General features: G+C 38.2%; 7 protein-coding genes across 7 annotated transcripts; 3 read left to right on the top strand and 4 right to left on the bottom strand.

Annotated features, from left to right (window-relative positions):
* Positions 1 to 153: 153 nt before the first annotated feature.
* FDP41_013002 (uncharacterized protein) lies at positions 154 to 7456 on the top strand (the record flags this gene model as incomplete). The annotated part of the gene is made up of 2 exons (XM_044703585.1): positions 154 to 2700; positions 2747 to 7456. 2 exons carry the CDS (start codon positions 154 to 156, stop codon positions 7454 to 7456), a joined length of 7257 nt encoding a protein of 2418 aa, XP_044565927.1.
* Positions 7457 to 7551: 95 nt separating this feature from the next.
* On the bottom strand, positions 7552 to 10951 carry FDP41_013001 (uncharacterized protein; the record flags this gene model as incomplete). The annotated part of the gene is made up of 4 exons (XM_044703584.1): positions 7552 to 8532; positions 8622 to 9517; positions 9626 to 10554; positions 10758 to 10951. 4 exons carry the CDS (start codon positions 10949 to 10951, stop codon positions 7552 to 7554), a joined length of 3000 nt encoding a protein of 999 aa, XP_044565926.1.
* Positions 10952 to 11632: 681 nt separating this feature from the next.
* On the bottom strand, positions 11633 to 12325 carry FDP41_013000 (uncharacterized protein; the record flags this gene model as incomplete). Its single annotated transcript, XM_044703583.1, has 1 exon — positions 11633 to 12325. The coding sequence occupies one exon, from the start codon at positions 12323 to 12325 to the stop codon at positions 11633 to 11635; it is 693 nt and encodes a 230-aa protein (XP_044565925.1).
* Positions 12326 to 14592: 2267 nt separating this feature from the next.
* Positions 14593 to 16726, top strand: FDP41_012999 (uncharacterized protein; the record flags this gene model as incomplete). Its single annotated transcript, XM_044703579.1, has 2 exons — positions 14593 to 15019; positions 15063 to 16726. 2 exons carry the CDS (start codon positions 14593 to 14595, stop codon positions 16724 to 16726), a joined length of 2091 nt encoding a protein of 696 aa, XP_044565924.1.
* Positions 16727 to 16853: 127 nt separating this feature from the next.
* FDP41_012998 (uncharacterized protein) lies at positions 16854 to 18263 on the bottom strand (the record flags this gene model as incomplete). Its single annotated transcript, XM_044703578.1, has 1 exon — positions 16854 to 18263. The coding sequence occupies one exon, from the start codon at positions 18261 to 18263 to the stop codon at positions 16854 to 16856; it is 1410 nt and encodes a 469-aa protein (XP_044565923.1).
* Positions 18264 to 19004: 741 nt separating this feature from the next.
* Positions 19005 to 20618, top strand: FDP41_012997 (uncharacterized protein; the record flags this gene model as incomplete). Its single annotated transcript, XM_044703577.1, has 1 exon — positions 19005 to 20618. One exon carries the CDS (start codon positions 19005 to 19007, stop codon positions 20616 to 20618), a length of 1614 nt encoding a protein of 537 aa, XP_044565922.1.
* An 822-nt stretch (positions 20619 to 21440) lies between these two features.
* FDP41_012996 (uncharacterized protein) lies at positions 21441 to 21788 on the bottom strand (the record flags this gene model as incomplete). The annotated part of the gene is made up of 1 exon (XM_044703576.1): positions 21441 to 21788. The coding sequence occupies one exon, from the start codon at positions 21786 to 21788 to the stop codon at positions 21441 to 21443; it is 348 nt and encodes a 115-aa protein (XP_044565921.1).
* Between the last annotated feature and the right edge of the window lie 683 nt (positions 21789 to 22471).

Genomic DNA, 22471 nt, shown 5'->3' with positions numbered 1-22471 from the left:
TTGATCATCACACTCCTTGTTACTGCCCGAATCATTGATTTCTAGCTTTGGAGTGCTTACCGACGATTTGATATCAGATATATCGAACAAGTGTTTGTGTGTAGATTTTTACTACAACAACAAAAACATCATCATTCTTCCACAACAACAAGAATGAAACCCAACAAGATTAACATGTTCGGTGATGATGAAGAGGCAGATGGTGTGTATATTGAAGATGGAGAACCACAACAAACTCCCATCTCCTCATCATCATCAATGATGAATAATGCCGATATTGATGACGAAGATGATAGAGACGGAGATTTCAACCCTTTCAGCAACAACAACAATTCAGCACCCAATTCATCATCCATGCGATTACCTCCAGGAATCAAACTTCCTCCAGGTATTAAACCTTCAGGAGCCATGGGCGCACCTACTTCTCAGCAACAACTTGAAGAGAAAGCAAAGGCTTGGCTTAAATTCAACAAGAGACGATTCAAGAATTTGAGCAGCAAGGCTGCAGGTGGCGGAGGTCTCTCAAAGAATAAGAATGTCAACAAGATTGAACCTCCCGAAGTGCTTCGAGAAATTATCAAGGAACACGGAGACATGTCGAATAGAAAATTCAGACGTGATAAACGAGTGTACTTGGGTGCTTTGAAATACATTCCTCATGCTGTACTTAAACTTTTGGAAAATATGCCAATGCCTTGGGAACAAACTCGTGAAGTTGAAGTACTCTATCATGTGACCGGTGCTATCACATTTGTGAATGAAATTCCTCGTGTTATTGAACCAGTATATTTGGCTCAGTGGGCTACAATGTGGATTTTGATGAGACGAGAAAAGAAGGACAGAAAACACTTTAGAAGAATGAGATTTCCACCATTTGATGACGAAGAGGCTCCAATCGATTATGGTGGAAATATTCTAGGAGTCGAACCTCAAGACGCAATCCGAATGAATTTAGATCCAGACGAGGATGCAGCAGTCATTGATTGGTTCTATCAACATAAACCACTCATGAATGATAATAGATTTGTGAACGGATCTAGCTATAAAACGTGGAGGCTGAATCTTCCAATCATGACTACATTATATAGATTATCCGAACGATTACTCAGTGACATTGTAGATCCTAATTATTTTTATTTATTCGATAAGGAATCATTTGAAACCAGCAAAGCTCTGAATATGGCAATTCCCGGTGGACCAAAATTTGAACCTCTTTTCAGAGATGTTGAAGGAGAGGATGAAGATTGGAATGAATTTAACGACATTCACAAAATTATCATTCGACAAAAAATTAGGACCGAGTATAAGGTTGCATTTCCACATCTCTATAACGATCGTCCTAGAAATGTTGAATTGTCTCATTATCGATATCCTTTGCTTGCATTTAACAAGTCAGAGGATCCTGATGCTGATGCCTTCGAATTCCATCCTTCTCTTAACACCATACCTTCTTACAAAACGCAATTCAACTGGGAACATGACTATTTTGAATATGAGGATATTGGTGGAGAGAGCGATGTTTTCGCTCTTCCAGATGATGTGAATCCTTTACTTGAGGATGAACCTTTATGGACCCCATACACCACACAAGGTATTGATTTGTATTGGGCTCCAAGACCTTTCTGTACACGCTCAGGAAGAATGAGAAGAGCTCAAGATATTCCTCTCGTAAAGAATTGGTACAGAGAACATCCAGAGGGTGAAAATCCTGTCAAAGTTAGAGTAAGCTACCAAAAACTGTTGAAATGTTTTGTTTTGAACGAGTTGCATCATCAACCCTCCAAAGCACAAACAAAACGAAATCTCTTTAGAGCTCTTAAAAACACGAAATTCTTTAAGACGACCAAAATTGACTGGGTAGAGGCAGGTCTGCAAGTTGTACGACAAGGTTTTAACATGCTAAACTTGTTGATTCACAGAAAGAATTTGAACTATCTTCACTTGGACTATAACTTCAATTTGAAACCAATCAAAACTCTAACAACCAAGGAACGAAAGAAATCTAGATTTGGTAATGCATTCCACTTGTGCCGTGAAATTTTAAGATTAACAAAACTAGTTGTGGACTCTCATGTTCAATATAGAATGGGAAATGTGGAAGCTTATCAATTAGCTGATGGTTTACACTACATTTTCACACACGTCGGCCAACTGACAGGAATGTATCGTTACAAATATCGACTCATGAGACAGATTAGAATGTGTAAAGATTTGAAACATTTGATTTATTACAGATTTAACGCTGGAGCTGTAGGAAAAGGTCCTGGTTGTGGATTTTGGGCTCCAGCATGGAGAGTATGGCTATTCTTCTTGCGTGGTATCGTACCATTACTTGAAAGATGGCTTGGAAACTTGCTTGCCAAACAATTCGAAGGTAGACAAAATAAGGGTACTGCCAAATCTGTTACAAAACAACGTGTAGAAAGTCACTTTGACTTGGAATTGAGAGCTGCCGTACTTCACGATATTTTGGATATGATGCCTGAGGGTATCAGAGAAAATAAGGCCAGAGTTGTTTTGCAACACTTGAGCGAGGCTTGGCGTTGTTGGAAGGCAAACATTCCTTGGAAGGTTCCTGGACTTCCTGGTCCAATTGAAAACATGATCCTAAGATATGTAAAATCTAAGGCAGATTGGTGGACCAACGTTACTCACTATAACAGAGAACGTATTAAGAGAGGAGTCACTGTCGATAAAACAGTTTGTAAGAAAAAACCTAGGAAGACTCACTCGTCTCTACCTCAAGGAAGAACAAGAAAGACAACACAATTACATGAAGGATGGTCCATATGTTACCTCTGAAGAGGCTGTTGCAATTTATACAACTACTGTACACTGGCTCGAAAGCAGAAAGTTTGCTCCAATTCCATTCCCTCCTCTCTCTTATAAGCACGATACCAAGCTATTAATTTTGGCTCTTGAAAGATTGAAAGAAGCATACAGTGTTAAAAGTAGATTGAATCATTCACAAAGAGAAGAACTAGGTTTGATTGAACAGGCCTACAACAATCCACACGAGGCCTTGACAAGAATTAAGAAACATTTGCTTTTGCAACGAACATTCAAGGAAGTTTCCATAGAATTTATGGATTTATACAGCTCGCTCATTCCTGTTTACGATGTAGAACCAATAGAAAAGATTACGGATGCTTATTTGGACCAATATTTGTGGTATGAGGCTGATAAAAGAGGACTCTTCCCTAACTGGGTTAAACCTTCTGATTCTGAGCCTCCACCAATGCTAATCTACAAATGGTGTCAGGCTATCAACAATTTGGCAGATATTTGGGAGACATCGAATGGCGAATGTGTTGTCATGATGCAATCCAAATTCGATAAGGTTTGGGAAAAGATGGACCCAATTCTGTTGAATCGTTTATTGAGACTTGTTGTTGACAGTAATTTGGCTGACTACATGACTGCAAAGAACAATGTGACCATTACCTTCAAGGATATGAGTCATGTGAATATGTACGGATTGATCAGAGGCCTTCAATTCTCTTCATTTATTTCTCAATATTATTGTTTAATATTGGATCTGCTAATGCTTGGTTTGGATAGAGCAAGTGAAATTGCTGGACCTCCAAGAGATCCTAATGTCTTCTTGACCTTTAAGGATTTACAAACAGAAACGAACAGTCCTATCAGACTCTACTCTAGATATATTGACGAATTCCACATGTTATTCAAATTCACTCATGAGGAAGCACGTTCTCTCATTCAAAAATACCTCACTGAACATCCAGATCCAAACAATGAAAACATTGTTGGCTACAATAACAAGAAGTGCTGGCCTAGAGATGCCCGTATGCGTTTAATGAAACATGATGTAAATCTTGGGAGAGCAGTGTTCTGGGAAATTAAGAACAGACTTCCCAAAACCCTTACCACATTGAAATGGCAAGACTCATTTGTTTCTGTATATAGCAAGGACAATCCAAATCTTTTGTTCAGCATGTCTGGTTTTGAAATTAGAATTTTACCAAAGATTCGTGCTCCATCTCAACAATTCACAACTTCAAAGGATGGAGTTTGGGATCTTCGTAATGAAATTACCAAAGAGAGAACTGCTCAGGCATACCTCAAAGTGAGTGAGTCATCAATGAGAAAATTTGAAAACCGTATCAGAATGGTTCTTATGGCCTCTGGTTCCACAACCTTCACCAAGATTGTCAACAAGTGGAACACTGCTCTCATTGGTTTAATGACCTATTTCCGTGAGGCAGTGATTAACACTCCAGAAATGCTTGATTTACTCGTTAAGTGTGAGAACAAGATTCAAACAAGAATCAAGATAGGTCTCAACTCCAAGATGCCTTCTCGCTTTCCTCCTGTTGTGTTTTATACTCCAAAAGAATTAGGAGGCTTGGGTATGCTTTCTATGGGCCATATTCTTATTCCACAGTCTGATCTTAGATATTCCAAGCAAACAGAGACTGGAATTACTCATTTCCGTGCAGGTATGAGCCACGAAGAAGGTCAATTAATTCCTAATCTCTATAGATATATTCAACCATGGCAATCAGAATTTATTGATTCGCAACGTGTATGGGCAGAATATGCTGCAAAACGAAAGGATGCAATGGAAAAGAACAGAAAACTTGCTCTTAGTGACTTGGAAGATTCATGGGATCGAGGTATTCCAAGAATCAACACTTTGTTCCAAAAAGATCGACATATTCTTGCTTATGACAAGGGTTGGAGAGTTAGAAACGAATTCAAAGCATATCAAGTTTTGAAACAAAATCCATTCTGGTGGACTCAAACACGTCACGATGGTAAATTGTGGTCTCTTAATAATTACAGAACAGACATGATTCAAGCTCTGGGAGGTGTTGAATGTATTTTGGAACATACCTTATTCAAGGGTACTTACTTTGTGACTTGGGAAGGTCTCTTCTGGGAACGCGCAAGCGGCTTCGAAGAGAGTATGAAATTCAAGAAACTCACAAACGCTCAGCGTTCTGGTTTGAACCAAATTCCAAACAGAAGATTCACTTTATGGTGGTCTCCAACTATTAATCGTGCCAATGTTTATGTGGGTTTCCAAGTTCAATTGGATTTGACAGGTATTTTCATGCACGGTAAAATCCCAACACTCAAGATTTCTCTTATTCAAATCTTCCGTGCTCACTTGTGGCAAAAGATTCACGAAAGTGTTGTGATGGACTTGTGTCAAGTATTCGATCAACAGGTTGACACTCTTGAAATTCAAACAGTTCAAAAAGAAACCATTCACCCAAGAAAATCCTACAAGATGAACTCTTCATGTGCCGACATTTTGCTTTTCGCAGCATACAAGTGGCAAATTACTAAACCATCACTCTTGACAGAAACTAACGACACCTATGACACTAGCTCAAACAAGTACTGGGTTGACGTACAATTGAGATGGGGTGACTTTGACTCTCACGACATTGAAAGGTACTCTCGTTCCAAGTTTTTGGACTATACCAACGACAATCTCTCATTCTATCCTTCACCCACAGGTGTATTGATTGGTATCGACCTTGCCTATAATTACATGTCTGCGTATGGAAATTGGTTCCCTGGTTCAAAACCTCTCATTCGTAAGGCTATGGCCAAAATTATGAAAGCCAATCCAGCTCTCTATGTTCTCAGAGAACGTATTCGAAAGGGTCTTCAATTGTATTCTTCAGAGCCAACTGAACCATATTTGAACAGTCAAAATTATGGAGAGTTGTTCAGTAATCAGACCATCTGGTTTGTGGACGACTCGAATGTGTATCGTGTTGTTGTTCACCAAACTCATGAAGGTAACTCTGCCAATAAGCCAATCAACGGTGCCATCTTTATCTTCAATCCAAAGACTGGTCAATTTTATTTGAAGGTTATTCACACAAGTGTGTGGGCTGGTCAGAAACGTAAGGGACAATTGGCTAAATGGAAGACGGCAGAAGAAGTTACCAGTTTGATTCGTTCTCTTCCAGTCGAAGAACAACCAAAACAAATTATCGTTACAAGAAAGGGTTTGTTAGATCCTCTTGAAGTTCACTTGCTGGACTTCCCTAACATTGTGATTAAGGGAAGTGAACTCAATTTACCATTCTCAGCTCTGCTCAAGATTGATAAATTTAATGACTTGGTCATTAAGGCAAACGAACCAAAGATGTTGGTGTTCAACTTGTTTGATGACTGGAGAGAAACCACAAATTCTTACACTGCCTTCCTCAGATTAATTTTGATATTACGTGCATTTAACGTGAATGCTGAAAAGACAAAGATGATTTTGAAGCCTAACAAGACAACCATTACTCAACCACATCATGTTTGGCCAACTTTGGATGATCAGACATGGATGAAGGTAGAGCTTGCCTTGAAGGATTTAATTTTGTCGGACTATGGAAAGAAGAACAATGTCAAAGTCACTTCTTTAACTCAATCCGAAGTTCGTGACATTATTCTCGGTATGGAGATTGCTCCACCATCCATCCAACAACAACAAATCGCAGAGATTGAAAAGGAGGCTAAGGAGGCAACTCAACTTACCACTATTACTACCAAGAAAACAAACGCCTATGGTGAAGAAATTATTACTGTGACATCTACTCCCTATGAACAAGAAACCTTCAGTAGTAAGACCGACTGGAGAATGAGAGCCATTTCTGCTCCCAACCTTCAAATCAGAACGAAGCGTATCTTTATCGAGCAAGAGGAAATTTCTGAGAACGCTTATGATTATGTGTTACCAATGAATATTCTCAAGAAATTTATTGCAATTTCAGATTTAAGAACTCAAGTCATGGGTTATGTCTATGGAAAATCACCTGAAGACAATCCAAAGGTCAAGGAAATTCATTGCATTGTGCTTGTTCCACAATTAGGTACCCATAAGACCATTAGCGTTCCAAAGCAGCTTCCTGATCATGAAATTTTGAATTCTCTCGAACCCCTTGGTTGGATTCACACACAACCTTCCTCCGTCAGTCACACCACTTTGACTCCTCAAGATGTCACTTTCCACTCGAAGGTTATGAGCCAACACAAATCATGGGATGGAGAAAAGACTGTCACTATTACATGCCAAATTACTCCTGGATCCTGCAACTTGACAGCTCATAAATTAACACCAGAAGGTTATGATTGGGGAAGAAAGAATAAGGACATTTTCAGTGACGAACCACAAGGATTTAATCATTGTGCATTCTATGAAGGCGTCCAATTAATTTTATCAGAGTCATTCATGGGATTCTTCATGGTTCCAGAGGAAGGATCTTGGAACTACTACTTTATGGGATATGGTCACACTGAAAATATGGAATATGGTGTCACTCTTGGTGTACCAAAAGAATTTTATCATGAAGTTCATCGTCCTCATCACTTTTTGAACTTCAGTATGATGGAAGATGTTTCTTCTCAAGGTGCTGTTTCAACCCCAGCTGCCATACAAGTGGAAGATGACGAGGGTGCAGATGTACAGAATTTGTTTGAATAAAATAATTTCCTTTCATGTAACTGTGGACGCAAAAGCGAACGTGGAACTTCATGTGAAATATACTTCATTTAATAAATATGAAATATGTACAATGATCAGCACAAACATTGTCGAATGAGTACAGTAGATCTCTTGTTGGCACATTTGACCTCTTTCTCTGAGGCAGATCTTTTCTCAGAATCTTTTTGAACAATATTCAAAAACACTTGTTCGAGCGAACATTGATTGAGAGCCCATTCATGGATACCATGTTCAACCTTTCCTTTTTCCATATGTTTGAACAAACCAGCAATGGATCTAGCTTCCATTTGTTGTTTTGGAGTGGCATGCTCAATGGATTGTGAAGTTGTCTTGCTCAAATCTGATCGAGAAAAACTTGGAATTTTGAATACGGTCGTTCCTGTCAAAGTTAAATCCTTCACTGCCTCAGGAACATAATCATAGACATATTGTTCAGCACGTTGTTGATCCTCTGCTCCATAACTCACACTCAATAAAAAGCCATCACCAAACTTATTCTTCAATCGTAGTCCACTTCCCAAACATTTAAATGAACCTTTCGACATGATTGTAATACGATCACACAAAACATCTGCTTCTTCCATAGAGTGAGTTGTTAAAATCACCGTTCGATTCTTCTTTTGATTTAAAATAATATTCCACAAATGTCTCTTACTGAGAGGATCGAGTCCCGTGGTGGGTTCATCCAAAAGAATAATCTTTGGATCTGCAACGAGTGAAATGGCAATGGAAAGTCTTCTCTTCATACCACCAGAGAGTGCGCTTGAATTAGGTGACCATTTTGTTTTCAAGGTTTCATTGTCTAATCCAACTTGTCTCAATAAACTTTGAACGTGTTCCTTTTCGTACTGCAACTTGACTCCTTTCAATCGACTATAGAATAATAAATGTTCTTCACAAGTCAAGTCAGGATAAAGAATGTCAAATTGAGCTGTGAGACCCATGATTTGATGAATATCATTCATGTCATGTCGAATGTCTTTTCCGTAGACAAAAGCTGTTCCTTTCGATGGACCAAACATGCCCGATAGCATGGAAATGGTTGTGGATTTACCCTGTGTGGTGTGTGAATATTGTTAACAAGTTGTCAAAAATAACAACATTAAAATGAATAAGAGACAAAATATTCATGCACAACACTTACAGCACCGTTCATACCCAATAATCCAAAACATTCTGACTTTCCAATGGTTAAACAAGTTCCTTTCACTGCTCGATTCATTCCATATGTCTTTTCTAAATTATAAAATACTACTCCATAGTCATTCTTTAAACGTTTCAAATGTTCAAGAGTTTGTTTCTTATCGAGATTTGGAGGATTGACTTTCAAGAATTCTTCTAAAACATCTGAATCCACTTCATCGAGACGATGTTTCGATGCACCCACAACCATTTCATCATCTTGCGTAGGTTGTGAATCAGAAGGAGAGGAGCATGGTAAAATCTTGTTCTTGCTCGTTGGTGAATTTTTCTTCACTCGATTCTTTGTGAAAGGTTTCCAAATCCATTCGAGGAAAAAGAGTGGATGTCTTGAAACACCAAATGGTTGAGGAACAACAGCATCAAAGTACAAGCTCAATACAAAGTAGACCACTGACATTCCTACCATGTAAATGAGTGAAAAGAAAACTGACTTGTTGTCATAAATGTCAGATACTTTTCGTAAGCAATCCAAATTGTTACATGAACTGGATGTTGCATAGACAAAATGAGTAATTTGTAATGGGAATACTAGCAAGAGACCAAAGCGAGCATTGGGAGCATTTGTCAAAAGTTGCATCTCGAGAATCACACCAACCATTGGTCCAATCAACACAATGAGATAGCTGATAATAGTTGCCACAATTGTTTTTCCAATAAAGGAAGATAATAAGAATGAAAAGCTCACCAATGTGTTTCCCCAGCAAATAAAGAAAATAACTGAACATCTCATGAAATCCAAAAATACACAAGAGCACAATGAATGTTCATCAGTCTCCTCTTGAAATTCGAAACAATAATAACTTACATAACAATAGAGGAGAGGTTTGAGTAATAAATCTGAATCCAAAAATCAAGCAGAAAATAATAAATAATGCTGCTGAAATGCAATACAAAAGGAAAAAAGAAAAACATAGGTCACAAGCCAGTAATATCTCATTTTCATACCCATGAGTTTCATCATTTCTCTCAACTTGAATTGTTTTTCTAATACGACTGTGAAACTGAAAGAAGGTAATAGCAAACATAAAATCATTGGGAAAAAGAAATAACCCAAAAGATCTGCAATTTGGAAAGTGGCAATTGAAGTGTCATAGGGCATTTGTGCTGTGTTTGTTTTGATTCTAAAACTGGTACTTCCTGTGATATTCTTTAAGAATGCATCGTTCAGCCAGTTTTGAAGTCCAACACCAAGAACATCTCTACAGCTCTTGATGACAAAGGAATAAGGAGATTTTTTGATAAAACCGCTACAGAATCGAGTTTTCTCGTCATAGTCGTATTCTACAGTGTAATTGATTCGCCCTTTTTGAGGTGCAGTCGATAATTCTCTAATAATATAGGCTCCAACTGCATTCATGCGTTCCGGTTTACCAACAGCACCCATTTGATCAAAAATCATTTCATCCATTGATCGTTCCTCTGTGAATGGTCCAGTTGCACTGTAAGGAATTTGTATAAATCCAGTATAATTATAGGTTCCGTTCACTAAAAAGAGTGGACTAGATCGTGAAAATGGTGTCACAAGTTTGAGAAATCCAGTGGAAGGTTCACTGATATTTGGTGACAATCTTCCAATGCCAACGGTATCCAAATAACCAATTTTGTCTGAGGTCACATAAATCGCTTCAGGTGGAGAAAATGTTAAATTTTTAGTTGCTTTAGGATCGCTATTGAGGACAAGTTGTTGATTGTACTCTATTTGTTTGGCCTGTAACATGAGTTGTGATAATTCGAGAGCAGTCGAGTTAATTTTGTAAACGCCATCCGTTCCAGCAGCATTAAGAAATCCTTGGACAAGAGTATTCAGAACAACTTGCAAAATAAATATAAATACCAAACACATGACAGGGAATAAGAGCTGACAAATGTTCGTTCTGAATTCAGGTTGGTTTCAAGTTAAACCACGAGCATTCAATTGAATTTGAAAATTTCCATCATCATGAGAGCATGCGAGTTGTGATACATTCATGCACATATACATGCACAATGGTTGTTCAAATAATAGTGAAATGATATCAAATACCAAATAACGAAAACAAAATTTACGTGAACATTCCATAAATGACGTTGTACCTACTTGTATTGTCTAAATTGGAGAAAGAGAGATTTCATAAACAAGGCTCTGACTTGATTCAAATCTCTCGCCACTGGACTCTTCATGATTAAATCAGCAGTGTCTGCTGCTGTCGTTGTTGTGGTATGATTCGGCTCATTGAATTGAACCTGTTGTTGTTTCTTTTCTTCGATTATTGTAACGGTTGTTTGTTGCATCTTCTTATCGGAAGAGAAATATGACTACTAAAGGGTACTGGTAGAACTAGGATGATGATGAGAAATGGTGTTTGGCCAATCGCAATCACTAAAGGAATAAATTATGATGATGGTAATAATAAATACAAAAAAAGAAGAACACGCTTTAATGAACTTGCAAGTGTTCTTCTTGATATCGGAGAAAGAGACCTCACGATTTTGTGAGAGGTCAAGAAAAAAACCACAATTGATGATGATTATTACGAGGAGAAGGAAAAACGAGAATCGTTCGTGTCTTGTTGTGTTTTTTTGTTCTATTTCAATTTGCGAGGTGGATCATCAATCCCGTCGCACAACGTGCGTTATTGTTGAAGAGAATTGAACAACAATAACCGCGGAGAGAGAAAGCGCACGGACACCAGAACCAACAACTCTCCAAAGAGAATCTCCATGAAAGAAAGGTCTCATCACCATAGAGAGAGATGGTCTGATTCCAAGACGAGAGATTGTCAATAGAGCGATTCCTCTCAATAATTGGAAGCTGTTCCTTTTTTCTCATACGGGAGGGAGCTCTTGGACACACCTATGATGAAGCGGTTGTTGGATGGCCATGCAATGCATTTGGACAACCATGTTCTCAAAGTCAATGTGTGTTCCAACAGGTACTAGTTGATCGATCACCAATGTCGGTGGTTAAGAATTCTACATTATGGTTTGATTGGTCTCAGAGACCAAAATTTGACTCTGTAAAACCACATGTAGAACAAAAGCAATCACTTCTACCAACCAAAACTTCCATTTTCTAGTTTTATGACAACAACCAATCATTCCAATCAAACCTCCCCAAAATCCTCCCAATAAGACACTCGTTAATAATAACATCTCTGGAACTCGACGACTGTAGGAGCTTTTTCCATTTCCATTACTCCCATTAGTTTTAATTGGAAATAATTTAGTCAATGATGATGGCTTTCCCGACAACTTGGCCAAACACTTGTCCAATAAAAACAAGGTAAAAGTAAAGACCGACCAAATGGCATGAAACAATGTAGAACACGGAAGGGAGAGACTTTTTGTTAAATGATTCCAACCAGTGAATGGAATGATATTTTGATGAGAAAGTAGAGTACGAGTGGAGGAGAAGATTAAACACAAGAAGATATTGATGAATCCGAAGAGGATCACAAAACTCAACGTGAAGCATGTCGATCGTGACAGATAGAGGGTGCCACCTCGTGATGTCCTATTTTGGTAAACAGTATTCTTATTCATCTTTAAAGAATAAAAAGCATTGGGCTTTGTCGAATCTTTTTGTTTGCTGCATGATGGATCTTTCGAAGAAGGAGATTGAGAGGAATGTTCGGAACGAAAGTTGAAGGTTCTTTGTGAAGACATTTTTTCTGACAACTTTAAGACTTTCAATGATTAAGCTGAAACAACTAAAAAAAGTCTTTGGAAAAGCTCAGTAAAACCGACATGACAGGTCATCATTTCAGTAATGTGCAAAGCATCGAGAGCACATATTGAAGTTCAACTCGATTGAATGTAAGAGGGAACCCACCTCGTGGAATCAGGAGTGTGGATACATTACAACGACTGAACACATTCCCACTGCAAGCAGGGCGATAATAATTGAAAAGCACCCTCGTTTGTGTTGGTCTACTGTCTTTCTATCATGTATGAATTGATGCCGTACCAATTTATTGGGGAACAATTTTATCGCTAGGCAGAGAATGACGAAAGAGCTGAATTTTTTTCCAGTGATGAGACAGAGATGCTAGTAGACATGATTAGTTATACTAATATCAGTAACAATTGAACAGTGTCTTTCATCGCAAGTATCCTCTGAGAGGGGTTTTTGTTGAATCAGTGTATACCTCCATTTAAGTAATCCAACGATTAAAATCGATTCGAGAAATTTCTGAGTTTATTCTACCACACGTACATAGGATACATCAAACATCTTAGCATCAATCTAACAGCTCCTATTTCTCTCACCAGGCGCATTCTGGTGTAATATGCCATGAATAAACTTCTACTACTACTAGAAACATAAACGACAATTAAGGTCATAACATTGGTCTTTCCCCCACCACCTTCAGGAATCCACCATCCTAAAACTACCAATATTCTGCAAGTGTTTGCTGTTCCTAAGTAATCATTGAACAATGACACTTTTGGAACCAACAAAGCCACCCAGTGACAGCACTTAATTAAAAGCAACATGTCACAGACATTAAAGTTTCACGAGAATGATTAACTTGGCTTTCCATATGCGTCCCAAATGCGAACCCATTAGATTCAATCTCAACTCTCCTCCACAATAATGCCCTCACACTGGTACCCTTAGAACAGAGTGAAAAACACGTCCCATGACGCCAAACACTCTGCCCATTCAGAAGGAATTGAAATTAAGGGAAAGTAATGCCCTCTTTTGAATGACTCCAACCACTGATTGCGCATACAATAGTTGTATTCAAAGAGTAACAGCTAACTATCATCCCACAACCTTAGTTAATTATTTTTTCCAACTCGTCACTGATACTACCCACGAAAAATATGTGCAGTTCCCCAAACCGATGAGAGAAGTGAAAGAAGGTGATAGTATTAAAATGCACTATGAAAATGTCATCGACGTGGTCGGAAAGATTTCGAATATACCAAAGACTGATAACACAATGTTCGAATTTATTTTCGATGGCAAAGATGTTTACAACAATGGAATGTATTCCGGGGAAATGAAAGTACAGATTAACACACAAGACGCTGCTGGTGGTTCGTTGGGTAGTATCACTATGTCTTGTAGAGTGCCAGGTGAATCCATATGGGAGAATATTAGAATCATTCCAATTTTTCGAGAATACTCTACGATCGATTAAAGCAGCCACACCTCCGATTTGATCTACAGTACATCATGTAATCAAACATGCATGTTCAAGTTCCAATAACAAATCAGATGTTTTCGAAAATCACAATGTCATCCGTTTTCCATCAACAAGAATAATGAATTCTGTGTGAAAACTCACACTTCACATCCTGATGTTGCTTGAACCAATTCTACCTACTTGATCCTAATGTGTGTGATGGTTCAAAGTCTATCTGCAATGAACTAATATTCAAGATTAAAAAAGAACATCTCGAGCGGTTGAATGCATTTGGCATCTTTGGAAAGAAGGACAGTAGTTATCAATACTCTCTTTCATTGTTCTCTTATTATCAAGATCCTCATCTCCAAAACTAGAACTTTTACGACTCCTCGACCACGACATCTACCCGTACGATTCTTCTTCATCGGAATAACATTCATTCTCCTCCTGTTGTTCATCATCACCATCAACAACAACAACAACAGTACAACACTCCTCATTCAAGGTCATCCTCCTATTCATCCTCCTCATTCATCATCATCACCACCCTTGAATTTATTCGCTCGCAAAGAATCCTTACAAAAAAACAATCACCAATTCAGTTGTAATTATTATTATTATAGTAGTAGTAGCGGTCGTGTATCTTGTCGTTCCTTTCAATCATCATCCTCTCCTCCGAATCAAAAGAATCATCCAAATCATCATTGTAAAGCAAAGATGATTAAGAAAGCAGCAACAACAGTCGCGACTACCACCACAACTACTTCCTCTTGTTCAACATTATCCACCACAATAATGATCACCAAACTCTTTGATCAGTTGAATTTTGTAAATTTCTTCACGAAACAAGTGGTGGGAGAACATGAGGCTCATGCTTCAAGTAAACATGTAGGAACCACTCAATCCCGACAGATTCCTCATGCCATGTATTCCTTTGTGAATCCAACTCCTTTAGAATTGCCAGAATATCAATATGACCAAACAACGGGAAAGCTCTTGTTGGATCGTTTCCATCGACCGAAACAGTCAACTACAAATGGCACTACAGCATTGTCCTCCTCCTCATCATCTTTAGAAGATGAATGGTCTGGATTTACAACATATGAATTTGTAGTAGCGAGTAATGAAGTGGCAAGAGATTGCTTCGGAGTGGATTTGTCAGCTGCCACTACGGATCAAGAATCAAATTTACAAATGGATACCTGCCAAAATCATGCCAACAGTAGTCATCATGGCACTTCCTTTATCACACAAAAAAGATTTAGAGCAATTTTGTGGAGATGACAAGAAATTTCCTCAACGTTTGGCTAACATTTTGTCAGGCTATGAATTATTGTCGAATACAAAATATTATGCTCATTGTTATGGAGGTTTTCAATTTGGACATTATGCTGGTCAACTGGGTGATGGAAGAGCTATTAGTATAGGACAAATTGATGCATCAAGGTCATTGAATGGACAAAACAATGGCTCCTTGTCATCATCATCTCCTCGATTGTTTGAATTGCAATTTAAGGGAGCAGGCCCAACTCCATTCTCAAGAAATGCAGACGGTAGAGCTGTATTGAGATCTTCCATTCGAGAATTCTTTGCTAGCGAATTTATGAACAAGATTGGAGTGGCTACCACGAGAGCATTTAGTTTGGTTCGATCTAAGGACAGAGCGGTATTAAGAGATGAGTTTTACAATGGAAATCCAAAGTATGAATATGGAGCAATTGTGATGAGAGTGGCCCCAACTTTTGTTCGATTTGGATCGTTTGAGGTATTTTTGTATCGATTTGGTCAACAAGAACGTGAACTTTACGAAAAGGAAGTGAAAAATATTGACCTTTTAGCGACCTATGTCATTAAGAATCATTATTCTCATTTATTGACTCCAGATTGTATTGATGCGAATACTGGAGAGGTCACTCTGAACAATAACATTCGAGAACAATTTGCTAAGGAAGTGGTGAGACGAACTGCTAAATTGACTGCTGATTGGATGTCAAGCGGTTTCGTTCATGGTGTCCTTAATACTGATAATATGTCTATTCTGGGTGTCACTATTGACTATGGACCATTTGGTTTTATGGATTATTACAATGAAGACTTTATACCAAACAATAGTGACGAGGAGGGACGCTATCGCTACAAAAATCAACCTGCAATTTGTTACTGGAATTTACAAAAATTGATGAGGGCCTTGACACCAACCTTCCTTCCAGATTCGACGGACTACTTCACCAAAGTGCTCTCCATTTACGCTCCTCATTTCGAGCATTATTATTTGTTAAATTTCAGAAAGAAGCTTGGATTAATTCCTCACATGGCTCCAGAAGTGGACACGAAAGTAGATGTGACCGATTTCAACATGTTCCAAGGTGACAGTGATTCTCTCAGAGATAAAGATTGGGAACTCATTGAGAGTTTACTTGTGTGGATGCACACTTATAAGGCTGATTTTACCAACTTTTTCAGAACTCTCTCCGATTTGGACAAGAATTGTAGTGAGCTCCCAGAGACCTTTATTGAAAAACTAATGGCCACACTGGAGCCAAGAGTCAACACTTCTACTAGTGGTAGCTGCAGCAGAACCGGATTTTCAGACGTACTGGACACCAATGATTTGGAACTTGCCACTCAATCCTTGAAACAGTTTCTTTCCCAATACATTCAACGTCTCTCTCATGAATCCATTTCACACTTATCGAACGAAGACAGAAAATCTCTCATGGATCAAACAAATCCAAGATATATCTTAAGGAATTATTTAATGCAACAGGTCATTGAAGCAGCTGAACGATTTGACTATGAACCGCTTTATGAGTACTATGATATTTTATTGAATCCCTTTGTGCAACGTCAAGATACTGAAATTGATTCAAAATATGCAGCAAATGCTCCAGTGAGCGCACGATGCTTAAAGTTGAGTTGTAGCTCCTAAGCGCCTCAAAAACATGATGGACAATGCAGTCAGTCCATTTGACGTAACATTACCTTGATTAATATAAATAACCATTTCAAAATTCAATCGAGTTCAACAACGCAAAGCCAGAACATGATGATTAATTTTACTCGTCCCTATTCAGAATTGCGTCCAGTATTTCCGACATTTGACTTTGAGCTTCTTGTCGATCCAATGCGTTGATAACAAAATGTTTTGTTACTCTTCGCTCTCGATCCATTTCCAAATATCGATCAACAATGTTCTGAATAAGCTCATCGATTTGGTTGTCACTACAGACATCTACAGAAATGGAAAATGGCATCATGGCATTTCTCAGAAGAGCTAATCGATTTTCCTTCATGATTTTCTGTTTGAATCTGTCCACATTTGTAAAAATAACAAAAAGGTCCTTGTTCTTAATGTGCTCTCCGTTTAACAGTTCTTGAAAAGTCACCATTGATTCTTTGAAACGATTCGTTTTTGGATCCTCCCAACAATATTCATCAAATTCTGCTAACGAAATAACATAACAGAGAGCGTGACAGCTTTTGAGGACTGCAGGCCACTTTTTTCTTTCACTTCTATTTCCTCCAACATCGAGCAATACAAAGGGAATGTCATTGTACTTGTATTGCCTACGTACAACACCAGTAGTTTTTTGGACAAATTTCACATAATCTTCCTCGGTAGGTGTGTAGCAGTCAGCTGTCAATCTAGCAAATTCTTGTACATAATATTCAATGCAGTTAGATATTGAAAAATTGAGTTCACTGTACATGTATAAATTGTCCAACACATTCCGCACATTCTCATCCTTCAATAACTCCATCCATGTGCATGGATCTACAATTCGATCTCCTAACATTCTATCACAACTATGTCTTTTTAAAAATGTTTTCATTTTCTGTGTCACATTCCAATCCACAATCACCATGCTCTTCTCTTTTTGTTCTTTTAAAATTCCCTCAAAGAAAACTCTCAAAACTTCTACTAAATTCTGCTGAATGAATAACTTGGAACTTGCCACAGCCTTTGCGCAACATGCTTCTCCAAATATCATTTCACATTGTCGAAACAACGTTGATTTACCACTTCCACAACATCCCAAAAAACAAATCTTTTTCAAAGTTAAAGTCTTTCCATGCACATGCACCACAGCATGATCATCATAATCAATATTTGTTGACATTTTTGGAGAAAAAGGTCCATTCGAAGCCCCGATCGGAGACAAACCACTCGGAGATGTCGAAGGAGGTGTTTTTGAAAAGAACGAATTCTTCTTTGCGGGCGAAACACTTTCAGGATTGTGATTGTTGTGTTTTTTGGCTGGAATTGGAATAGATATGGTTGATTGTTCGAGCGTTGTAGAATGATGATGATGAGAAGGAGGTGGTTGTAAATTGTTGGATGATGATGAATAGGAAGAAAACATGAAAGATTCATCGGATTCTTCAAGAGAGCGTCTGCTTTTGAAGGAGGGTAACGGGAGAGAGAATTTACGACCATTGGTGGTGTTTGGATGAGATTGCGGCATTTTTTGTAGGCTTTTTTGGACAATTGTTGGGTTTATGTCAGTTGTCAAAGTGTCAATACATTTCCTTTCAAGGAGAGATTCATGTTGTACATTTTCGTTACTGTAGATGCAGAATCTATTGTTTTCTGTTCGTCGATGTAAGGTCATATCTTGTATGAATCCCAAGAAATAAAATATTTTAACAAAACGCGAAAAAGTTCATTTCTGTCATTCTTCTCAATGTTCGAAAAAACCAAATCTCACCATTTTCCTCCCAACAAGGTCAAATGTTTTACCCAATTATCCAATGTACATTCCTTCTAGATCGCTGAAAATGATTCAAAAGTTAAAAAAGAACCACACACAAAGATCATGAAGCCTATTTTTGAAAACTTCCAATTTTGTTCAATCGATCAACAGAAATACAATTTCAGTACAGAAAAAGATCGAGATTCCTCTATTTTCCCGCATGACACTAACCACAGATGACGTCATCTTCTCAAAAAGATTCGAAAGAAATGGATCCTCGACCAAACATGCATGACCGTCATAGTAATAATTTATTGAACAAGTGACACATGACTCAAGAACGACTTTTTCTACTTGTTGTAAAAGATCATGTCAAGTGAGAAGAGATAATGAAGATCTATTTTGGAGATTGTGGAAGCGCTGTACATTTGACTTCAATTTAAGACACTTGAACAGTACCAACAGTTTGTTGCTACTTTCTTGTATTCACAAAAAGAAAATTTCAACTTGTCAATGATTCCTCAACAACAACGACATCTTGTCCTCCTCAACAACAATGCTCCACAAGAGGAAGAAGTAAATCCAATGCTAAGGATGTCATCCCTCTGCTTTTCGAAGGATGGTGACGACTTTGGCTCATTCCCATCCAATGAAGTTCCACATCAGACAAGTGGCAGCAGCATGACGAACAGTACGAGTGATCAAACAAATTCCTCCATAAACTTGAGTACACCCATGATGGATCATCCTCTTCTTCATCTTCATCATGGACATGACCATTCACTCTTGCAGTTCAAGCTGAATTGGCTGTTACAACAAAGCGACAAGATTCCTCTCGAAACACTCGTGTCCATCATTCTCAATCAACACTCTCCATGTGTGACCAACGAGAGGATCTCAGCAACCAATACTAGTGCGCTACTGTCTTGTGTTGCAAGTGGTTGTGGTGGTGGTTGTGGTGGTGGACATGAAAAGGACATGCATCGAACGGCGGCTCTTTTCTCCAACAATCCTCCATACCACTCTTCTTTCCTTCAACAACAGGTCCACACAACCAACACCACCACTCAAAACCATCATGTGTCCATCATGAATCCAATCATGAATCCAATCATGAATCCAACCATGAATCCTCATCCTCTCCTAATGAGTTTTCCAACAAGGTTGAACATGACAGAACATGGTCAAACACCCTCTCCTCCTCAACCAATCTATTCGACAAGAATGAATCGACAAGAAGAAGAAGAATGGCCTTCTGTGAGTGATGCCGTGAGGAAGGATGTTCCACCGTCAATAATGATGATGAGGAATGATTATGGAAATGCATTACTACTGCTACTACTACTACTATTACAACAACAACAACCACTACCAATAACAACGTCATCATCATCATTAGTGACACGAGGAGGTAGCAATCATTCATATCTTTATGCAATCACTCCAACAATGAGTGGTGTTGTAATATCTCAACAAGATCCATGTCTTCCCATACCTTCTCTCTACTCTTCACCACCACCATCACCACTATTTCAAGAACATTGCATTGTGCAACCTTTGAGAGTGGAAAAAGTGGACTCTGAAAAGGTTTCTGACGAGAGGATTCCTCTCTGTGAACCTTCTCCTTCGACCACAACAACAATTCTCGTAAATCAACAATCCATCATGATGAATGAACCAACAAGTCTTGATCACTCTCATGTGGTCACCAAAGTTGGATCAGAGGACAATTCATTCTCCTCATCATGCTTGTCCTCGAAATCATCATCTTCCAAATGCTCATCCAAAACAAACGGTGGGAAAAACATCATTTCCAAACCACACAAAACAAAAAGAAATAATCATTCATCCAAACACACGAATCACCTTCTGGTAAATGCATCTTGCTCTCAAAACAAAGAATTACGTTTGAATCCATTCTGCAATTACTCAATCGAATCCTTTTCGAATCAAAAAAAAGAAAAGAAGAAGAAAACAGGACGACCAAAAGTGAGTGGAGATGAAGGCGAAAACGAAACGGTGGTCAATCAACAACGTCAATCACAAGGCACTTCTTCTTCCAATTCATATCATCCGTCTACTCCTGTCTTTTACACCAGCAGCTCATTTCGCAATATTAACTTTTGACAATTACTCTCTTATCGCTCACAAATGCCTTTCAAAGATAAGATTTTACAAAAATGTAAATATCAACAACATTAAATCCTCCATTCATCTTCGAAAAACAAAAAGCTGAAACGTCTATCGTGTGGTGCTTTAGAGTTTGTATCATTGTGAATAATTTTTGATCTTTTTCTTCATTTGAAAAACGTAACATCCACATTCTTAACTTTGAACAACATCTTTTTGAAACAAATTCATCAACTCAGTGGAAAAGAGACCTCCAGATGAAACTCAATATCGAGTCGATAATGGAAATAGTGCTGGTTAGTGATCTATTTGTCTTTACATTTATAAACGTAAATTTACATTGATGTTTATATATATATACTCTATGTGGTGGAATAAACTCAGAAATATCGACTCGAATTCGATGCATCGACTCCGTAACACTATTCGTTGGATGACTTTTTGTTGGCAAGTTCACTTTGAGACGAGAAATTCCAAAATATTTTGCAAATTTTGAGTGGTCAACCAACGATTGGAACTTGTACCAATGTTGACCGTTTCAAATGCATCACCGATATGAAGTGCATTGTACGCTCTAAATAAATAGAGAATGGCATTGATGCATTCTTCATTGTCAAATCTTCGTTCATCTTGCTGTCTTCTTTTATTTTCTGATCTAATATTCGTCAATGCTTGGGCGTAAGTTGCAACCTTTGGCCGGGAAGTACGATCTTCTGTATTAATGTCTTTCACTGTATCCTTGTAAATGGAAAAATATCTGGAATTGTTGTTGTTAAGTTCATGATACCACAAATCAATGTCATTCAATATAATTTTCAATTAAGCTTCTCGATCCTTTCGATTGGCAATGGTATCCAAGTTGAAGTATGAAAATCCACTTTCAACCTTTTCATTGTCCAATTCAATTGAACCAAAATTTTCAACCCATCGTTTCAGTGCATCTGGTGAGTCGATCAGGGTGAGTGTTCCATTTTGTATCGATGTTAATAATTGATCTGAAAATCCCCACTTACTTCTCTCATCTTGGCTAAATTCGAATAATTTTCTGGCAGCCATCCTACTTAATTGTGGATGCAATAAAGCGCTAGCATAGGTAAAGGAATAATCTTCATAATCACCCATTATCTTTTCCAATTCTATCACACCCTCCCCTCGAGCTCCCCACATAAACAAGTCAAAGAAAGATCTGTGCGAGCTTTAAGTGCGTTTACGAGTGATCGATTTCTCAAATTTCCTATATAATGCGCAGCTGGGATAATAGTGTTCAATATTTTTATTTGCTGAAGCAACAACATTTAACGTACTTCATTCGATACCAACCTCACTCTGGATAAAGTAGTCTTCTATTCCTGACGTCAACAACTGTTGTTCCTTTCAGAGTTTTGGACTTATTTGGTTGTCAGATCTGCCAGTTTGTGGGGAACCCTGAATCTTCAAGTTGTTACAACTCACATTCCCTCAATCACCTTTTTAAGAACTTTTTAAAAGACCTTAATTGATGAAAGGATGGCGAACATACACTTCTCAAAAATTATTAATCCTCACCCAACATCATTCTTTCCCCTAAATTGATTCAATGGTTAAAAAAGAATCAAACTCAATGCCAGAAATTGAAAAGCCTATATTTGAAATCTTCCAATTTTGTTCCATCGATCATCAGGTGTTGCTTATCGCTCTGTGTTTTGTGTGGTTAGCTTTTAAGAGCTTTGTCAATAATCCAAAATTCTTCCACATAGTCATTAAAGCTTCACCTCTCGCTTTTTGGAGAATGGAGGCTGCGCATGGGTCGTTGTCCAAAAAGTTTTCCAATGTCCACTTGATGTGTTCCTCACTTTCAGATTCGAAGAAAG

Source organism: Naegleria fowleri (assembly GCF_008403515.1).
Source record: "Naegleria fowleri strain ATCC 30894 chromosome Unknown tig16, whole genome shotgun sequence".
Lineage (NCBI taxonomy): Eukaryota > Heterolobosea > Eutetramitea > Acrasida > Naegleriidae > Naegleria > Naegleria fowleri.
Note: the sequence above shows the minus strand (reverse complement) of the source record. Positions and strands in the feature narration are given on the sequence as shown.